General features: G+C 42.1%; 1 protein-coding gene across 2 annotated transcripts in view; it reads left to right on the forward strand.

Moving 5' to 3' along the window:
* The window catches only part of PROM2 (prominin 2), a 127,820-nt gene that overhangs the window by 50,560 nt on the left and 57,444 nt on the right, over positions 1-19,816 (forward strand). For both annotated transcript variants that reach the window (XM_082253152.1, XM_082253153.1), the window contains exons 7-15: positions 56-249; positions 911-985; positions 9,372-9,435; positions 9,534-9,693; positions 11,747-11,899; positions 14,051-14,174; positions 14,270-14,361; positions 18,342-18,426; positions 18,846-18,992. In XM_082253152.1, coding sequence (XP_082109278.1) covers positions 56-249; positions 911-985; positions 9,372-9,435; positions 9,534-9,693; positions 11,747-11,899; positions 14,051-14,174; positions 14,270-14,361; positions 18,342-18,426; positions 18,846-18,992 — 1,094 coding nt within the window. The remainder of the gene's footprint in view (positions 1-55; positions 250-910; positions 986-9,371; positions 9,436-9,533; positions 9,694-11,746; positions 11,900-14,050; positions 14,175-14,269; positions 14,362-18,341; positions 18,427-18,845; positions 18,993-19,816) is intronic.

Consider the following 19,816-nt stretch of genomic DNA (forward strand, 5'->3'; position numbering starts at 1 on the left):
TAATAAATAGATTATACATTTCATTCAAAAGCCTGTTGTATTATATCCTGCATAGACTTGGGAGCTACAGCACAGATCCTGCTAAATGTTAACAAGACTCTGGCCGACATGCAAACGAGGCAAGAGAACCTGAACACTGAGCTTGTCAGCCTCCAAAAGGCTCTACAGGGAGTGCTATCAGACCAGAACTGTGAGAACTGTGCAGAGGCCCTCAACATTGTCCAGGATTTTCAGTTGGGGCAAACTCAGGTAGGTTCTCATTTTGCTGTTGTAACTATGATGGACATAGAGAAGAAAAACAAGAAAAAGGCAGAAGCAAACTGGTGGGCAGAGAAAACATGAATAACGTTTACATGAAAATAGGTGGCAAGGTGGTAGAACGATAAGTAGAGGGAAAACATGTAAAATTTTTAAGGCCTTAAAACCTCGTACACACGCACCGATTGTTGGCCGTAAATTTTTGGCCAACGTCCGATCGGCCAATTGTCGACTTGTTAGTATGATGCTGTTAGTATGATTCCGACAACCGACTGCGACTTTTCGGCCGAACAAAATCTGGTGTGCATGCTATAAAATTTTTGTTGGCCGTCACCAGAACGGCCGATTGTTCGTCAGTCAGTACAGATTTCGGCAGACAAAAGTCAGATGAGCAAGACTGGGCATGCTCAGAGAAGAAAAAACACACGGAAAGTAAACCAGAACATGACATCACTTCTGCAGTTGGTTGTTGTTGGCCGACAAAATTCGGGTGCAGTCTAGAGCACATTTCAACCAACACAACAACACTGGACAAAAGACGGCCGATCGGTCGGCCAACAATCGGTGCGTGTGTACGAGGCTTAAGTTAGTAAAATGGGGTAAACAATGTGATTTATCACTCTTTGAATTATTATTTCCTATTCTCTTACAGATTCCATCACTGGGTGAACTTTCAAGAAAACTAAATAGTGTTAGGAAGATAAACCTACTTGGTATCTTTCAAAAGGTAAGTAATGCTTTCTAGCCCCATCCATGCTAAACCATCACCACTATGGTCCCTAACCCTATGGATATCCAGCCATAAACCAAGTTCCTCTACATTATGCTTTAGAGGGTCCTGGTTCTAGTAGAGCTCTGGATTTCTTTTCCTTGTAGTTTTGCATTCTTGCAAAGCATTGACAATGCCTGACGAATTTCTCAATGCATACCAAGCTTCATGATGAAACTTTTGATTCATGTTTGTGTAGCAACCTGCATATCCAAGATACTAGGGAGCTGACAACTGTACTATTAGCTTGGTTATAAATCGAGGATCTGAACTTGTTTAAAGCAGAACTATACCCATCAATTTAACAGTTTCAAAAAACAGTTACTGTACATCCCTAGCACATGTCAATAATGTAACTGTCACATTGATTGTGCCCTCAACCTAACGATCAGACCATCAAATGGCTGGTATCAAACCTCAATAAGGCCCCTTTCACACAGGGGAGTCTATCGGCGGACTCCGTTTTTCTCAGCGGGGGATCGATCCGCCGGTCCCCCAGTGAGCAGGCGGATGGCAGCTCTATCTCCACGCTGTGTGCGGAGACATAGCTGTCAGTTCCCCACTGTTCTCTATGAGGGAATCGGATGGGAACGCACCGTCTGTCCATTCTCATCCGATCCGCTGGACGGATGGATAATAGGGTTTCTATCCGTCCAGATTTGACGGATCGGATCTCAGAGGACATGTCTCCACTGATATCCAATGCCCCATAGAGATGCATGGGGCATCCGTTCAGATCCGCCTGAAAAACGGACAGGCGGATCTGAACGGTCCGCCTGTGTGAAAGGGGCCTACAGAAGAACTGGCTGGTGTCATAACTAATTACACGTGCAGCATCATGGCAGTTGAAGATCAAACAGAGGCTAAGACGGCAGATTCCTTGGTAAAAACAATAGTAGGAGGGTTTAGTTCTGCTTCAAAATAGTAAAAAAAAAAAGGCCTTGAAGATGATGGACCAGCTCTGAAGAAGGGAGTTTGCCTCCCGAAATGCGTCAGCTGTCCTAAATACAGGGACATGCCCTTCCACATGAGGTGGATTGGTTTTATGCGATTTTAATCTTCATGTTTGCGAGTATGTTTTTAGGCATTCAATAAACTAACAGAAGGTGTCCAAGGGTAATGCACTAGGTGCTTGTGCCTCCTTTCTTTTGTGTTTATAGTTTTGGAGTTTCCCTTTCTGAGGAGAGCAGCATACCTACCATTCCCCATGGAGTTATATAACACTGATTTTACTGTTGTGGGTTTAGTAACACTTTAAGCAAATATTTTCTAAATTGAAGAGAAATGTATATTCTTACATTAAAGTTTACCTAAAGGTGAAACGTATTTTTTTATTTATGATAGAATAGAGAGAGATTGGAATACCTGGTGGGTTTTTATCGCTGTAGGGAGATTTACACTTTCTATTTGTCATGTTTATCAATATCACTGAAAGTGAAAGCAAAAGAAAATGTAAAATATTGGGTTGTCTCCAGAAAAGGAATAGTGGAGATATCTTTGAATGAGGACACTACTTCTGGTGACCCTTGTGACAACCAGGGATTCCCTCAATTTAGAGGAATTTTTTCTCACTTCATGTTTCGGCTATGGGACAGGAAGTGAAGGGGAATCTCCCCAATGAGATACAGATGGCAAAAATAAACCTCACAAGGCTTACAACCCTTTCTTGCTCTATCCAAAGTGAAAGGAAAAGATTTTTTTGTTAGTCAGTTTTGTCTGTGTAAGGAAAGGAGAGCCATTACAATCAAGACCGTCAATACATTGTTTACACTCATAATCATGGCTCTGAGCATCAGTGTCCTGATTATCAGTGCAGCCCCATCAGTGCTACCTATCAGTTTTCATGAATGCCATATATCATTGCTCATCAATGCCGCCTATCAGTGCCTATTAGTGCTGCCTATCAATGCTCATGAATGTCACCTATCAGTGCCGGCCATCAGTGCTGCCTGTCATTACCACCAATCAGTGCTCATAAATACCCCCTATCAGTGCCGCCTATCAGTGCTCATCAATGCCCATCAGTGCTGCCTATCACAGCTCATCAATGCCACCTATCAGTGTCCATCAATGCTGCCTATCAGTGCTCATCAGTGCTGCATATCAGTGCTCAACAATGCTGCCTATCAGTGCCCATCAGTGCTGCCTATCAATACCACCAACCAGTGCTCATCAATGATACCTATCAGTACTCATCAATAATACCTATCAGTGCTCATCGATGCCGCCTATCAGTGTTCATCAATGCCACCGATCAGTGCTCATCAATGCTACCTATCAGTGCCACCTATCAGTGCTCATCAATGCTGCCTATCAGTGCTCATCAATGCTGCAAATCAGTGTGACCTATCAGTGCTCATCAGTATTGCTTATTAGTGCTGCCCATCAGTGCCACTTATTAGTGCTCATCAATGCCGCCTATTAGTGCTACTTAGTGCTCATCAATGCCGCCTATCAGTGCCCATTAATGCAGCCCTATCAGTGCCAATCAATGCTGCCTATCAGTGCCCATCAATGCAGCCTATCAGTTCCACTTATCAGTGCCTATCAATGCCGTCTATCGGTGCCAATCAATGCTGCCTATCAGTGCCCATCAATGCCACCTATCAGTGCCCATCAGTGCTGCCTATCAGTGCCACTGACCAGTGCTCATCTATGCTGCCTATCAGTGCCCATCAATGCCACCTATCAGTGCCCATCAGTGCTTCCTATCAGTGCCACTAATCAGTGTTTATCAATGCTGCCTATAAGTGCCATCAATGCCGTCTATCAGTGCTCATCAATGACCCTAATTAATGCTCATCAATACTGCCTATTAGTGGCACCTATCAGTGCTCATCAGTATTGCCTAGCAGTGCTGCCCATCAGTGCCACTTATCAGTGCTCATCAATACCACCTATTAGTGCCAATCAATGCTGCCTATCAGTGGCCATCAATGCCGCCTACCAGTGCCCATTAGCACTGCCTATCAGTTCCACTTACTAGTGCTCATCAATGCTGCCTATCAGTGCTCATCAATGCTGCCGTTCGGTTCTCATCAATGACGTCAATCAGTGCTCATCAATACTGCCTATCAGTGCCAACTATCAGTGCTCATCAGTATTGCCTATCAGTGCTGCCCTTCAGTGCCACTTATCAGTGCTCATCAATGCCACCTATTAGTGCCACTTAGTGCCCATTAATGCTGCCTATCAGTGCCCATCAATGCTGCCTATCAGTGCCACTTATCAGTGCTCATCAATGCTGCCTATCAATGCCCATCAGCAGTACTCTGAGCTGAAAGTGTCTCTCTCATACAGCTCAGATTCAGAGCCTGCACTGACAGTCCCTCAATATCTCGCACAGATAGAAGACAGCCGATCTGCTCCTTCTCCTCCCGCCCCTCTCCTGTGTGAACAGCGGGAAGGGTGAAGCTAAGCAGCTGAATGTGATCATTCACACTTCCCACGGTGCACACAGGAGAGGGGCGGGAGGAGAAGATTGGCTGTCTCCTATCCGTGTGAGGTAGGAGGGACTGTGTCAGTACAGGCTCTGAGCCACTGACAGAACGGGTGGGCAGGGGCGGCCCCCTCCTCTCGCATTGACCACCCCCACCCCTCGCAGTGACAGAACAGGCGGACGGGGGCCCCCTCCTTTAACAGTGACTGCCCCCTCCCCTCGCAGTGACAGAACAGCGGGCCCCCCACAGTGGCGGAACTCAAGCAAGTGCGACTGCCGCGACCCTGGTAGTTCCGCCACTGTCTTTAGTTTTACTTAATCTTGGTGTGCTTTGTATATTTCTTTCAGATCTGTGCAGTAATCCACTGTGAAACTTTGCCTCTTTGCAGGAGCTTCCTGTAATAAAGACAGGTCACTGCTGCTTTCTCTCCTTGTGCAGGGTGACTGGTCTTGTATCCGCCCCCTCCTGTAGTTTTCTACAGGCAGCCTGTAGTGAGTGGAGCCTGTTGGTCCATCCCATAGATCTGCTTTCTGCACAGACTATGTGCAGTGCAGTAATTAAGTCACTGTTCTTTTTGTAAAGTAATGACTGGGTTTGCAAAGTAATTTTATGCACACAAAGTGGATATACCCCATTGTGGCTATTGTGGAATATATTAAAATGAAAGTCTTTGTGCCTGGAGTTCAGGTTTAAAGTGTTATTTTAAACATAAATAATTAAATGATCTTTTTATAGCTGGACTTTTTCCCATCAATCTACAATGATCTAAAGCTTTATACACACCAGTACAATTAACACTACTTTACTGATGATATCTATGTACTAAGTTCCTGTGTCTGCTAGTCTTCTGTGGACATTAGGAGAGATCCCAGCTCCCCCTATACATTATTTGTACTCTATATTATGCAGAATATTACAGGAATAGCTAAAACTCGTGCAGCACCTCTGCCCCCCCCCCCCCCCCAATGGCAAGTGGGACCTCTAGGAACAGGATGGACTAGCATTTTATCTCAGGGTGTAGTCTTTAGCAACACTGAGACAATCTCTATAGATGTGTGCCAGTCAATTTTAGATGAAAACTGGAGTTTTTTACTCTCATGCAATACTCTAGGGAGACAGGGTAAGGGCACATGACACCCATGGACCTGCAGACTCCAGAAGAGGGGAAATAGGAAAGTATTTACAGTGTTCACAGATGAAGAGCCTTTAAGCCTATCAGCACTGAATGCAGCTACTAACTGTAAAGCACTTGTCTATTCAGCTGACAGCACCCTGGAGAGAAAACACTATGCTCCAGTGAGGTCCAGGCTTCATATTCCAGCTTCTCTGGCCCCTTAAGACATTGGCAGTTCTTCCCTAGTAGCTCAATACCCATGTAACACAAGCTCAATTTCAAACCAGAACTTGATCCAGCCGTGAGGTCTGCTTCCTCAGGCAGTCTGGTAGCCAACAACATCAATCCCCCCAGGCCAGGAGCAGAACTGATCACCCAAAGTGACTCCCTGAACATTTATACCCTCTCCCAGCCTGCACTAATGCCAATAAATCTAGTTGTTTGATGGGGAGAGATAAATATTCATTGCTTTGATTAGAGCAGTCTCCCACACTATTGTTAGAGTCACCAATGACACCTACTAGCAGCCGTAAGCAACTGACAATAAGTAGAGCCCTATGAGAGACTTAAGAAAGCTGTATTTTCAATCCAACTAAACTGATTTCAGCTTAGCATTACTCAATTTAAATAGGAACAGCTGCTTAAGGCAGGGTGGCTACACACACACGATAGCACAAAACACGCAATACTCTCAGGTGGACAGCAACAGGATATATGGCAGCGAGATTTTACTGTTGAAGCATCTAAGACATATAAAAAGCCAAGAACTAACTCCCACCAGGCTCTAAGTATAACTAAAATATCAGTTTTGAGTGCATACCAAATTCAAAGATGCATTCGCATCAGTCTCTGTCCAAAAAATAACTCACAATCTTTCTTTGGGTTTCCATAACATTGTCCCCATCCTAGGAACTGTAATCTTCTCCCTGATAAAGCCAATATCCTGTCAGCTTACTGATCTCCACAGAATGCTCCTGGAGATCACTAAAGTGCACATTTCCAATAAAACCTTATGCTCGCTTGTTTAGAACACCTCATGATTTAAAATAAGAAGCACAATGGAGACCACTGTCTGTACGCACCCATACCAGTACATACTGTATATCGCATCTGAGAATACTTTAAAAGGCTCTTCTAAATGTTAGGCACTACTATAATTTGAATTTTGCCCTTGTTTCCCTATTTGAGAAGCACTGGGAAGAAAAAATAATTCTTATTGCAGAAAGACCTGTGCTTTGCTTTTAATTATGCCCTATGGTTAAGTTAAACACTCAGGCCGTAATCGAGGAATATTAACTACTTTACCACCGGAGGATTTTGCTGTCTTACGTCCAGGCCACTTTTTGCGATTCGGCACTGTGCGAATTTAACTGACAATTGCGCGGTCATGCAACGCCATACCCAAACGAAATTTGCGTCCTTTTTTCCCACAAACAGTACTTTATTTTGATGGTATTTGATCACCTGTGCGATTTTCATTTTTTGCGATATTAATTAAAAAAAGCGACAATTTTGAAAAAATAACAATATTTTTCCACTTTGACAGTTAAAAAATATCCAATATATTCCATTTTTGTCATATATTTAGGCCAAAATGTATTTAGCTACATGTCTTTGACAAAAAAATTCTCAATGAGCGTATTTTTAACCGCTTTATGACCGGACGGTTTTACCCCATTCCTGACCAGGCCATATTTTGCGGTTCATTGCATTAATTTAACGGACAATTGCGCCGTCGTGCAACGCTATACCCAAATTAAATTGATGTCTTTTTTTTCCCCACTAATAGAGCTTTCTTTTGGTGGTATTTGATCACCTGTGCGATTTTTACTTTTTGCCCTATAAACAAAAAAAAAGCGACAATTTTGAAAAAATAACAATATTTTTCACATTTTTTAATATGAAATTCCCCCCCAAAAAAATGAAAAATCAACATTTTTTATCATTTTAGGTCAATTTGTCTTCTGCTACATATTTTTGGTAAAAAAAAAATCACAATAAGTGTGTTTTGATTGGTTTGCGCAAAAGTTATTGCGTTTACTAACTAAGGGAAAGATTTCTGTCATTTTTGGTGTTTTTTTTTAACGAGTAATGGCGGCGATCTGCGATTTTTTTTTTGCGGGACTGCGACATTGCGTCGGACAGATCGGACGCTTGACTGACATTTTTGACACTTTTGGGGGTACCAGTGACATTACTACAGTAATCAGTGCTATACATATGCACTGTTACTGTAAAAATGACACTGGCAGGGAAGGGGTTAATTTTTATTGGAGAGGGGGGGTTAATGTATGCCTGGTGCTTACTAACGTGTGTGGGGGGAGGTGACTGAGTGACGCAGGGACAGATCGCAGGTTCAGCTATGCTGAACCCTGCAATCTGTCCCTGCCTGTCACTTAGGAGATCCGCCCGCTTTGTTTACACAAGTGGGCGGATTTCCACACTAGATCTCCGACGATCGGGGAAGAGCAGCGGTGATCACAGCGTTATACAGCGGGAGCGAGCCTCCGGCGGCGCGCGGCGCGTGCGCTGCTGAGAGAGGGGAATGTCTGGTGACGTAGGTAGTATCGCCAGACGATAACGAGCCACTTTGCCACAGTACAGTCAACGTGTCTGGTCGGCAAGTGGTTAATTATAACAGCCACATAATATCAAATAACATATACTGTAAGATTGATTTAAAATATATGTGGAACAGACCAGTAGCATTTATCAGATATCATGAGCCACATGTCTTATGATAATGCATGAAATAAAAGTAACAAACCCTTTATCCAGGATCCGATATCCATTCAACAGTCACAAGCAAGAAACTAGGATATAAGTGACCTAAAGGTGCATATGTATGGGACACTCTTGCACGTTATTGACATGTTTGTACAAGGTTGCCATAACCTTTTTTATTTGGCTTGTTGGCTGTTCCAATTTCCTACTTTTATATGTTCTTTTGTAAAATCTTTAATAAAAACTATTGAACATTAAAAGTGACCTAAAGGATCCTTGAGACAGGCTTCACTTCCACTATGGATAAACCACTTAGACTTAGAATGGTCTGAAAAAGCACTGTCAAGAAAAACAAAATGTGCACTTGCATAGCATGTGAATCCTCGATTAAAAAACAACTCTCATTAAAAATTGCATTTCCGTTGTGCAAAACCATTTACGTCATAGAACCTCAAAATATGGTAAGGGCACCACTCAATTGGTTGCAGGTATGAGTGTCCAGGTGTCCATCTGCCTGCACTGTGGATGCCCAGAAACTTGCCACAACGGCTGTGGATTAAAGATGAAGTGTGTACTGTTTGACACCTGCTGTGCGTGATACATACTAGTTTTGCGATTGAAAAGTGTAATTTTAAACGTCCAGTAAATGAGTCTGTGCTGACGGTTGTTTTATTTGTGTGATTCTTGATAATATATCTATCTCTGCTTAGAGCAGAATGATCTTCGGCATATCCTTGCCTTCCCCCATGCCAGCTCTCAGCAGAATATTTTTATAATACATAAGTATTACCAGGCTTCTCCTACAGTATATCTAGTACAACATTACTTACTAATTGCTCTTAGCTTTTTGATTTCATCATGACATTGACATCTTCCTCCTCTTCTGCTTTCTCTATCACACTGTTGCCTTTCTTCTACATGTTTTGACTTCTTTTTTGTGTCATTCTGTCACTTCCCTCTCTTCCTTTTCTCTTTAATCTTCCTCTCAGGCCCTGCCTGCGATTCTCATACCTCCCTTTTAGTAAATCAGTCTTTAGCCCCCTCTCTTTCTCTTTCATCCTCTTAGGCACTTCAAGCTCTGAACAACATGCCAAATTTCGTGAACACACAGACTTCTAGAAGTATTAGTGGTGAGTTGTAAACCCAATGGGATTAAGCGATTTTACTTCTTTTATTTACCGTTCATGCTTATATAGTATCCCCTTATTCTGATATTTCTTAATTCCAGATGCTGCCGCTGCCTTGAATAAAACAGAGGCAGAAGTTAGATCATATGCATCCACTTTCCCCATAAATCAGTATATCGGTCCTTTAAATACAGCTTTGCTTACCTTTGAAGAGAAGACTGGGTTGTATGGAGAGGAAGTAGAACGCTATGAGTATTACAGGTAATGTCAATCCTGCTTTAAGAAACAGAATAATAAAGTGAGTAACAAGCAGAGGAAAAATCCTTGGAGCCACTGGTCACAATAAGGCATTCTGCCAGGTCCTCTTCCTCTTAGCTCACAGTCATATTTATTCTCAGTTCCCCTGAGCATTAACCATAGGCAGTGTTCAAATATTTGCTCCCTGTGTTTTAATGACTTTCTGCATGCCATGGTTTCTTTACTCAGTCCAAAAAACCTAACACTGGCTGACTGGCTTTATCCAGCGTGTGTATCATCAGCGACTGCCAAATTTCGAACCGTCTATGGCCTTTCCTGTTCGTGAGAAGTCGGTCTAATGATCAATTTCTCATGATGAGACTTGTTTTAAAATATGTGTTGGATCAGCACTGCAGGCAATTGGAGTCCCAACTGTATACAATAATACATACAGTATCTCACAGAAGTGAGTACACCCCTTTTGTAAATATTTTATTATATCTTTTCATGTGACAACACAGAAGTTATGACACTTCAGAGACTGGGCCCGCAGGTCAGTATTCCAACATAACGACCCCACTGTGACAACACTGAAGAAATTACACTTTGCTACAATGTAAAGTAATGAGTGTACAGCTTGTATAACAGTGTAAATTTGCTGTCTCCTCAAAATAACTCAACACACAGCCATTAATGTCTAAACCGCTGGCAACAAAAGTGAGTACACCCCTAAGTCAAAATGCCCAAATTGGGCCCAAAGTGTCAATATTTTGTGTGGACACCATTATTTTCCAGCACTGCCTTAACCCTCTAGGGCATGGAGTTCACCTGAACTTCACAGGTTGCCACTGGAGTCCTCTTCCACTCCTCCATGACGACATCAGGTAGCTGGTGGATGTTAGAGACCTTGCGCTCCTCCACCTTCTGTTTGAGGATACCCCACAGATGCTCAATATGGTTTAGACCTGGAGACATCTTGGAGGTGTGTTTGGGGTCGTTATCATGTTTGAATACTGCCCTGCAGCCCAGTCTCTGAAGTGTCATAACTTCCGTGTTGTCACATGAAAAGATATAATAAAATATTTACAAAAATGTGATGGGTGTACTCACTTTTGTGAGATACTGTATAATAATAATAATGTATACAATAATACAGCAGGGAGGATGCCTCTATCCACCTCGCCTATGTGGATGGGAGGATCCATTCAGTTTTTTTCGAAAAACACTGACTCCTCTACGACTAGCCTTAGTGAGGTATGGACATTAGAGTGTGTGTCCTTTTTGGGGACGGTTTTCTTAAAAAAATAGTTCCATGATGTTCTGTATAATATATTGGCTCTATGTAAAATGCTAGAAATCAAATAATAAAATGAAGTGGCGAGAGGAACAGCATGGTTGACTTTTCTGCATGTTGTATCTTATAGCCCAACTTCAATTTTGAGACAAAATAAAAAATATAGATCCCAGGAAAAAAAATAAAAATACCAGCTGTTCATATGCAGTCTGATTGCTGACAACCTTAAAAATTGTGTCTGTTCTCACCCCCACCCCTATAATAATTAGCTGATCAGCTTACATAGAAGTGGAAGCTGCAACTAAAAAGTGAAAAACAAACCTTTTTTTCACAGAAGTGTGCCTGTACTCAAAACGTATTTTTGTTCTTCTATTTATGTGCTTATCGGGATCCCATATGCAGTAGCTTTGCATATATTATATATATTATATTGTATATTAATATTTTTAAATTGCTTTGTTTTTATGTTATGTGGTCAGTTTACAGTATGTATCAATGGTGTGTAGAACTGTTTTTAAAGCTTAAATTATGGGAATGACTTTGTGCAGCAAATGTACATATAATATGTTACCTTCCAAATTCATCCTATTATTAGCTACTTGCCTTGTTCTTGTCCTTAACCTAATACGAGTTTTGTAATGTCATTGCATAAGCTAACCACTCCCATAAGAGCTCTGCTCAAAGCCTCCCTATAATTGTTCCTACTGTTTATATTGTAACTCTCCCTATATCTATTCACCACTCCCTAAATAAGTTTGTATTGAATATGTTTTCTACTTACAGGTGGATAATTGGAGTTGTTCTATGTTGTGTCCTTCTCCTGATAGTTGCTTGCACAGCACTGGGGTTGATCTTTGGAGTCTGGGGCCTCTACATACTGAATAACCCAGAGAGCAGTCGGCGAAGACGCAGGGATGGAGCTGGCTTTCTTTTAATGTGTGTGATTCTGAAATCTTTAAATAAATGCTGTCAGTAAAATGAAACATAATTCCAACACAGTAATCTAGAAATTCGATCAGTCATTAAATTGAGTATCAGCAACCACATATTTTGTGATAATCTAAGAAAAAGCATAGCAATCAGGTGCAGACACTGGGGGAAGTAACAATGGGGAAGGAGGCTAAACTAAAATAGAGAAAAATAAGACATATAATGTGATTATATCTTTTAGAACTATCTTATAATTCAGAATAATGTTCATGGAATCTTTATAGATATCAACCCATCTAAATTTTACTAGGACAAAGTCTGAGGCTGCACACCTCTTTGCTCTGTAAATTGTACCTGTCCATACAAATAAATGAGCTGAAAAGTATGAACGAGAATTCCATTCAATTGGGTTAAAGTGGAGTTCCAGCCTCCCCCCCCCCCCTCAAAAAAATAATAAAAAGTCAGCAGCTACAAATACTATAGCTGCTGACTTTTACTATTAGGGCACTTACCTGTCCAGGGATCCCGCGGTGTCCTCACCCAAGCCGATTCTTTAATCGGCTCTCGAGGGCTGGCGCCGCCATCTTGGGTAAGAGAAACCAGCAGTAAAGCCGGTTTCCGACTGCGCATTCGAGAGTCACGCTGTGCTTTCTCAATGTGCCGGCTGCAGTGAGGGCCCAAACTTCCAGCTGAGTTTGCCATGGCAAAATCAGAAGGAAGTGGGATCGGGTACTTGTCAAAACCAGGTACCCGCTTCCCCTTCCCTCTCACAAGTTGCCATCTGTGGCACCAGAGGGGGAAAGGAGGCAGACAAGTGGAGCTTCTCCTTTTGGGTTGAGCTCCACTTTACACCTTCCTTACTCTTGGAGGTTCACAGCAAGGGAACCAGATAGAGCCCCAGAGAAGAGCAGACACGGTGCTTATTGTAGTGTTGTAGTCCCCTAATACTGTGTGTGATCCCAACTCTTTAAATAAACACTATAATTAAAAAGAAAACTAAATTCTGACCCAGTCATTTGAAAATTCACTCAGTCGGGTATCAGCATTCAAATTATTGGAACTTTTTCTGATATTCTAAAATTAGATTCCTCCAGAATTAAGTTATAAAAATTGCCAGCTACTCATCAACTGCCAGCAGCTTCTACAGGTCCCAATTAGCTTCAGTGTATTGATCAGCTTCAGGAGCTTCACTCCACAGAAGCACTGGTAGTAGGCACTAAAACGCAATGCTTTTTGCAGTGTTTACAGTGAAAGAGATGTGAGGTCATATGTGATGTCACAGCACTAATCTGTTCTGCCTCCCCTGCATTCATAGATTACTGATATAGTGCAGTAGAGTTGTATGGGGGCTGGTCAGGTCTTCACTGACCAAATCCAGATACCCTATGAAAAGCAAAAAAAAAAAAGAGAACACTATTAATTATATGAAATAGATAAAAAAAAAACATAGAATTTAAATTTCCCAATTAATCTCTAAGGTCCCAACATTAGATGACATTGGCTTTAACTGCATAAGCATCTTGATCTTATCTTAAAGTTACATTAACATTTTACACAAATAATATTTTCCAGGATTCATTGCATTATACAGTAATGTACTAGTAATAGTAAACACACATTTTACCAAAGATTACTGCAATATATCAGTGTGAATGGGCCCTAAACTATTATGATGCCATATGGGCATGTTAGTGGCTGCAATTGACGCCCCTTATATTTACTAGGTTGACCTACAGTTCTAGTGCCTAGTAGTCATCATTGTAGCAATCTTATTCGCCGTGGAAGAACTTGCTTACTCTAATGTCATAGTAATATAAGCCACGATCTGAAAATTTCTACCTAATGTGCGCTCTTATTACCATTGGTTTTAAAATAAGTTTCTTGATTGGATTCTGCCACTGTCAGTGGGTGAGTGTACATAGACTAGCAAAGAATAAGAGTCAGAGCAAGAGAAAGAAGATTGAGGATAGTACTTACAGCTAAAACATGCCACTGCTACAACTAGTTTGCTCATGTAGCCTTCAAAGACCTACTTTAAAAAGTTTTGATTTGTGAATGACAAAAATAAGGGAGGAAACGCAGCATTCAATAAAATCATTAGTACTGACAGCACAGAAGAGTGTTTTCTGACCAATCTAATGCACATATCTCCTGCAGGCAGGTGTATCTGACCTTCATATTCTCCTGGTTACTGATCCTCTTTGTCTTCATCACCTTCTTGATTGGAGGAAACATACAAACACTTGTATGTAAACACTGGGTGAATGGGGATATCTATAAGGTAAGTAAGGGCAATGAAAGACAGCAAAAGTATATTAACTCTCAAATTCTTATAATGTCTGTTACTTTTGAATAATGATATTATGTACTTTACAGTTTCTGGATGACCCTAAAAATCTGCCAAATAATATCAACTTGCAAAAACAACTTGGACTCAGAGAAAGTTCCAGCTTCACAGATATGTATAAGTGCGTAAAACAAATATGTGCTGATCTACCTTATTTATCCAGTATTTGGGTGTAAATTCCCCAGTATTAATGTGCAGCTTGTACAAGCTTACGAACCCTAAGGCACAGGAGATATGAATACATGCCTCGTGTGAGGGCCATGTTTACCTGCATGGGGATTCACAGGTGTTCCAAGCATCCCCATGCAGGCAGTCCCAAAGTTGTCAATTGGGACACAGCAGCTGCATGGATACAGCCACTGCCCTTAATGTAGTATACAGTGCAGTGCATAACCCAGAATGTACCCTGAACGGATGACACATTGAGAGCAGCGTCTGTGTCTGTGCAACTGCTGCGTCCCTATTGACAGCTATGTGACTGGTTGCATGAGGATGAACAGAATACCTGTGCATCCCTGGGCGGTTAGGCATGGCCTTCACATGGGGTAGGGAGTTCCTACCCCCTGTGTTAATGAGGCCTAAGTATGAAAAGTTTAGACTAGTGCATTTCTTTTTCTAACAACTGCCAAAAAAAAGACTACTGTTAAAACTTCCAAATACATGAAAGTAGGTGATACTATCTCCCAGTATTATGGGATCCATATATGCAAAGAAAAGCTGTCACTCTGGTGTATCCTCTGCAATCTTGTGTTTATTGATGGGTAACAAACGATAGCCACAAATGTCAATGGGTTTCAGAGAAAATGGCCTTATTTACTATCAGAGGCGTAACTAGAACCTTCAGGGCCCCGGTGCAAGAAACCATGAAGGGCCCCCCCGGACCCCTGGCCCGGGGCCCTTCCCTTCAAGCCCCGGGCTCTTCCCACTGATCCTGGGGCCCTTTACTCCGCTTGCGGGGCCCTTTATTGCGGTCCCACAGCGGGTCCCTTTCACAAGTTTTACAGTGGGCCCCCTTCCTGCCATCTTGGGGCCTCCCCATGGTGGTGGAATGCCAGGGCCCGGTTGCAAGTGTGACCTTTGCGATCCTGAAAGTTCACCCACTGGTGTCAGTAGTTTTTATTTTTTGGTATTTTAATTGTATTATTTTTTATCATTTTATTTTATTTTTTTACTATGTCACTGACTATGACTCTGTCCATTTAGAGAAGCAAGGAGCTGGTAAATTACATATTTACCGACCCCTTCCTGGTTCTCTATTGTTACACATCCCCTGCAGCAGCCGGCAGGAAAGGGGAGGGATCACAGTGGGGGGGGGGGACCAGGGGAGCACACAGGGGCCCAGAGACAGCAGAACACAAGTGAACTGGATAGGAGGAGTGGCGGGGTAGCATCAGAGGATCCAATCTCCTCCATTTTCTTTCTGCAGCTACAGGAGGAAAAAGGAGAACAGTGATTTCTCTACATGCTGCCCCCGCCTCCCCTACCCTATCCAATTCTGGGCCCCCTGGAGCATTGGGCCCGGTTGCAATCGCAACCCCTGCAACCCCTGTAGTTACGCCCCTGTTTACTATGAATAATGCCAGTTTGGCTGAAATGCGTTCACCTTTGTGGCTGTCAATTGTTACCTGCCAGTAAGCACAAGATTGCAGAGTATACACTGGAGGGGCGGCTTTTCTTTGCTTATACTGTTAGTATTTTATCAAAGATGGACTGCAATTGACAGGCCTTGTACCTACACATGCACTTTTCATTTGCTAAATCATGTTAAGTCTATAAAAGCCAAACAATGGCTTTCTCATATTTGCTCCCTTTGGTCTGTTAAATATACAATTTAGAATTGTGTTTGTGTTATATATTTTTGGTAGGTTAAAAAAATACCTATGAATCCTGCCAACAAACATGTGATTTTACAACTTCATGTGCTTACTTCTTGCTTACTTTGCTGATTGTTATCACATAACACTGTTCCCAGTTTTCTCTTCATAAATTATAATATACCTCCCCTATTTGCTATGGAGAGGAAGAGGTGTCTGTAGTCCTAAACCCTTCCTAGTCTAGGGTGAGAATGCTTCCTCAAAGGTATGGCACCATGAGTAAGCATTGTCATCCTAGTGCAGGAAGTGTGATACTGGCAAGATCACCAGGTCAAAAAGCCTGAAAAAAAGAAAACAAATACAGTCATTACATATCAGGACCGGAAGCAGCAATATATATTTTTCTTCTTGGGTTTAGATGTACTTTTTTTTTTTTTTCCAAAAAGCTTTATTGAACATAGTGCACATTGAAAAAGGGTAATTAGATGTACTTTATGCTCAATTAATTCAGTGCCAGTCAGGAGTAGCTGGTTTTGAAAGTTATTTGAGTTAATCCTGCAATGATAAAACAAGGTGTCAGAATCATTGCTTTGTGGCAGTTAATGGGTGTTAATAAATAATCATCAATTTATACCTGCCTAGATATACAATCAGATATACAGTTGTTTTTATAACATTGTGATTGCATATTGGCTGCTATGCTGTAGGACTAAAGTAGTTCTATAGCAAAGCAGCCTGTGTGCCTCCTTTGAGCCCCAGTGACACAGGGGCCTCTTGTAGAATAGCTTTCTGCCACAGATTTCTTCAAAAGGGTACTTTCCAGAAAAGACAGAAGCAGAGGCGTAACTAGAGCCTTCAGGGCCCTGGTGCAAGAAACCATGAATGGCCCCCCGGAACCCTGGCCGGGGCCCTTCCCTTCAAGCCTGGGGCTCTTCCCACTGATCCTGGGGCCCTTTACTCATGTTGTGGGGCCCTTTATTATGGTCCCGCAGTGGGACCCTTTCACAAGTTCTGCAGTGGGTCTCCTACCTGCCATCTTGGGGCCTCCCCACGGTGGTGGAATGCCAGGGAACTGGTTGCAAGTGTGACCTTTGTGATCCTGGAAGTTCACCCACTGGTGTCAGTAGTTTTTATTTTTTGGTATTTGAATGGTATTATTTTTTAATAATTTTATTTTATTTTTTACAATGTCACTGACTATGCCTCTGTCCATTCAGAAAAGGAAGGAGCTTCTAAATTACATATTTATTCACCTCTTCCTGGTTGTCTATTGTGACACATCCCCTGCAGCAGCTGACAGGAGAGGGGAGGGAGCACAGTGGGGGGAAGGACCAGGGGAGCACACAGGGGCCCAAATACAGCAGAATACAAGTGAACTGGATAGGAGGAGTGGTGGGGGCAGCATACAGAGGAACCAATCTACTCCATTTTCCTTCTGCAGCTAAAGGAGGAAAAAGGAGGACAGAGATTTCTCTAAATGCTGCCCCTGCCGCCCCTCCCATCCAGGTGTACAGGGGAGCCGCATAGGCCCCCTGGAGCATGGGGCCCGGTTGCAATTGCAACCCCTGCAGCCTCGTAGTTACGCCCCTGGACAGAAGTACTATGTGTACTGATGGTGTTAGCTGCTGCCAATCCAGGCATGCATCACTTGTGTACATATGGTACATTCAAGCTCTGATCTTAACCAGACAAGTCCTTTCTAAAAAGTTCCACAGTTGGTTAAAACTATACTCACTTTAGTAAGCCTCTCTTACTCTAAGATGGGGCTTTGATGGAAAATATGGATAATTAATATACAAGTATATTCTGGACTCATTCAGCCAAGTGTTGACATTGATCTAGCTCACCTTTCTAGACTTCTTCACCAGGGAGATAAGCTTTGTTGCCATTTTCCCATAAATTACCTGTTTTTCTAGAAATAGCTTGCATTAGCACAGACATGGACTTTGGCTGTCAAAAAATGCACTGTAAGGCATCTTGTCAATGCCAGTTTCTTTTGTTGCTCTCATTGATTATAGGACAGCATCATTAGATCATAAAGATCAGTAGAGTGTGCCAAGCACTATGCAAAACCCATCTAGTATCTCCAGAAGTGGAGAGCATATGCAGGGTGCAGTTAACTGCCTGCAATAGAGGAGCTACTTGAATGGAACGCTGCAGAGGTTTGCAGCATGTGCCCCATACCCAGTATAGGTCACACGCACTGGTAGTTCTATTACGCCTGAAATTTCAGGCTAGTAATCCTGCCTCTGGACCCTTTGACTTACTTTGTGTCTCTTACTCCCAGCCAGTGCAAGAGAGGTTCTCCAATTTGGGATGTCCTTCAGTTTGGCAACCCTATTGACTTGGACAGTGCTTTCAACATTAACCAGGTAAGCAGCAGTCAATGACTCTCAGATGAAAAAGGCTTGGTGTTTCTTAAAACATGAAGCTATTGCTATTAGATTGTATTATACCACTGGAAACAAACATGCATGCACACATTTCTCAAAAAGCTAGTAGATACAAGTAATAAATGTTATGTTTCATTTAAATGATACGTAATAATTGTTTGTGATTAGTATCATCCTACACTATAAATTACTTTTTAAGTTTCAGCTTTAGGCTAGTATTGTGTATAGGGTTGATACTGTTTCAGTTCACTGTGTGACAGTTGAGTCACTCTTTGGTTTGTGTATTAATAACTAATGAGTAATGTTAATGGGATGAAAGAGACTCAGCTTTAATGCTGGTGACAGGTTGCATTGTAATGAACCAGTTTTCTTATTACTTTTCCATCTCCTCCCCGCAGTATACATCGGATCTCGAGGAAAAGATTGACAATTTCACTTTAGATTTAGCTCCACTGAACCTAATGTCCACTATAGCCGTGAAGGTTCTACAAGAGTATAACAACAGTGGTGTGGACAAGATACCCTTCAATAGCATCCTACAACAGGTGGGATAATATAAAGTGTACAGCCCAAATACTAGTCTTGCCTTGGCAATGAGGTTTGCAGCACGTAGTATTATGCATAGATACTAATGTTATATAACCAGGGCAAGCACATTACTATACTGTGTTTTTTTATCAGGAAGAAAAGTATTAAAGCATGTACATCCAATCACTAAAATCTCATATAAGCAATAACCTGTAATGTAAAGTCAAAAGTAAGGTATAATTGTTTTAAATCTGCAGCTATTATTAAACATTTGCCAACCACACAACATACATGTGCGATGGCAGGGAAGGTGGGCCTTTACGTCCACACGCCACACATATGGGTCCATGGCAGCCGAGGTATCAGTACTCATAGTGTGCTCACTCCCAGAAGAGTGACTAAGATGTCACAGACAACTCCTGGGTCGCTGTTTATGATCTGGAGTCGGTGGGACGAGCTTCTGATCATGTGACCATTTAAGAGTAATCATGTGATTAGAAAGTCTGTCCCATCTCCCATTGTTAAGACCCAGTTAAAGGGCCGCCGGGAGGGGGTGGGAAGGGGTCAAATATATTTTGATAATGCCATAAAGGTCCTTGTTGAAACAATCCTGTTATAGGGTAATGAAAGTTTGTCCCTGTCTCCCAGTTGTGCTTCTATGACTACAAGTTACCATTTCAACTTATCACACGGCCATGTTCCACTGCTGTCAAATTCCATGCAGCCTTCTCTGGAGCATGTAGACAGGTAGTGGCTGTATGGTCAAAAAGATGAAATAAACAAGATAGAGAACTAGAATAAATACCTAGTGACAGACTCCCCACCTCCCACAAAATAATAT

This window comes from Pelophylax lessonae, assembly GCF_965119305.1.
Source record: "Pelophylax lessonae genome assembly, chromosome: 4".
Classification (NCBI taxonomy): domain Eukaryota; kingdom Metazoa; phylum Chordata; class Amphibia; order Anura; family Ranidae; genus Pelophylax; species Pelophylax lessonae.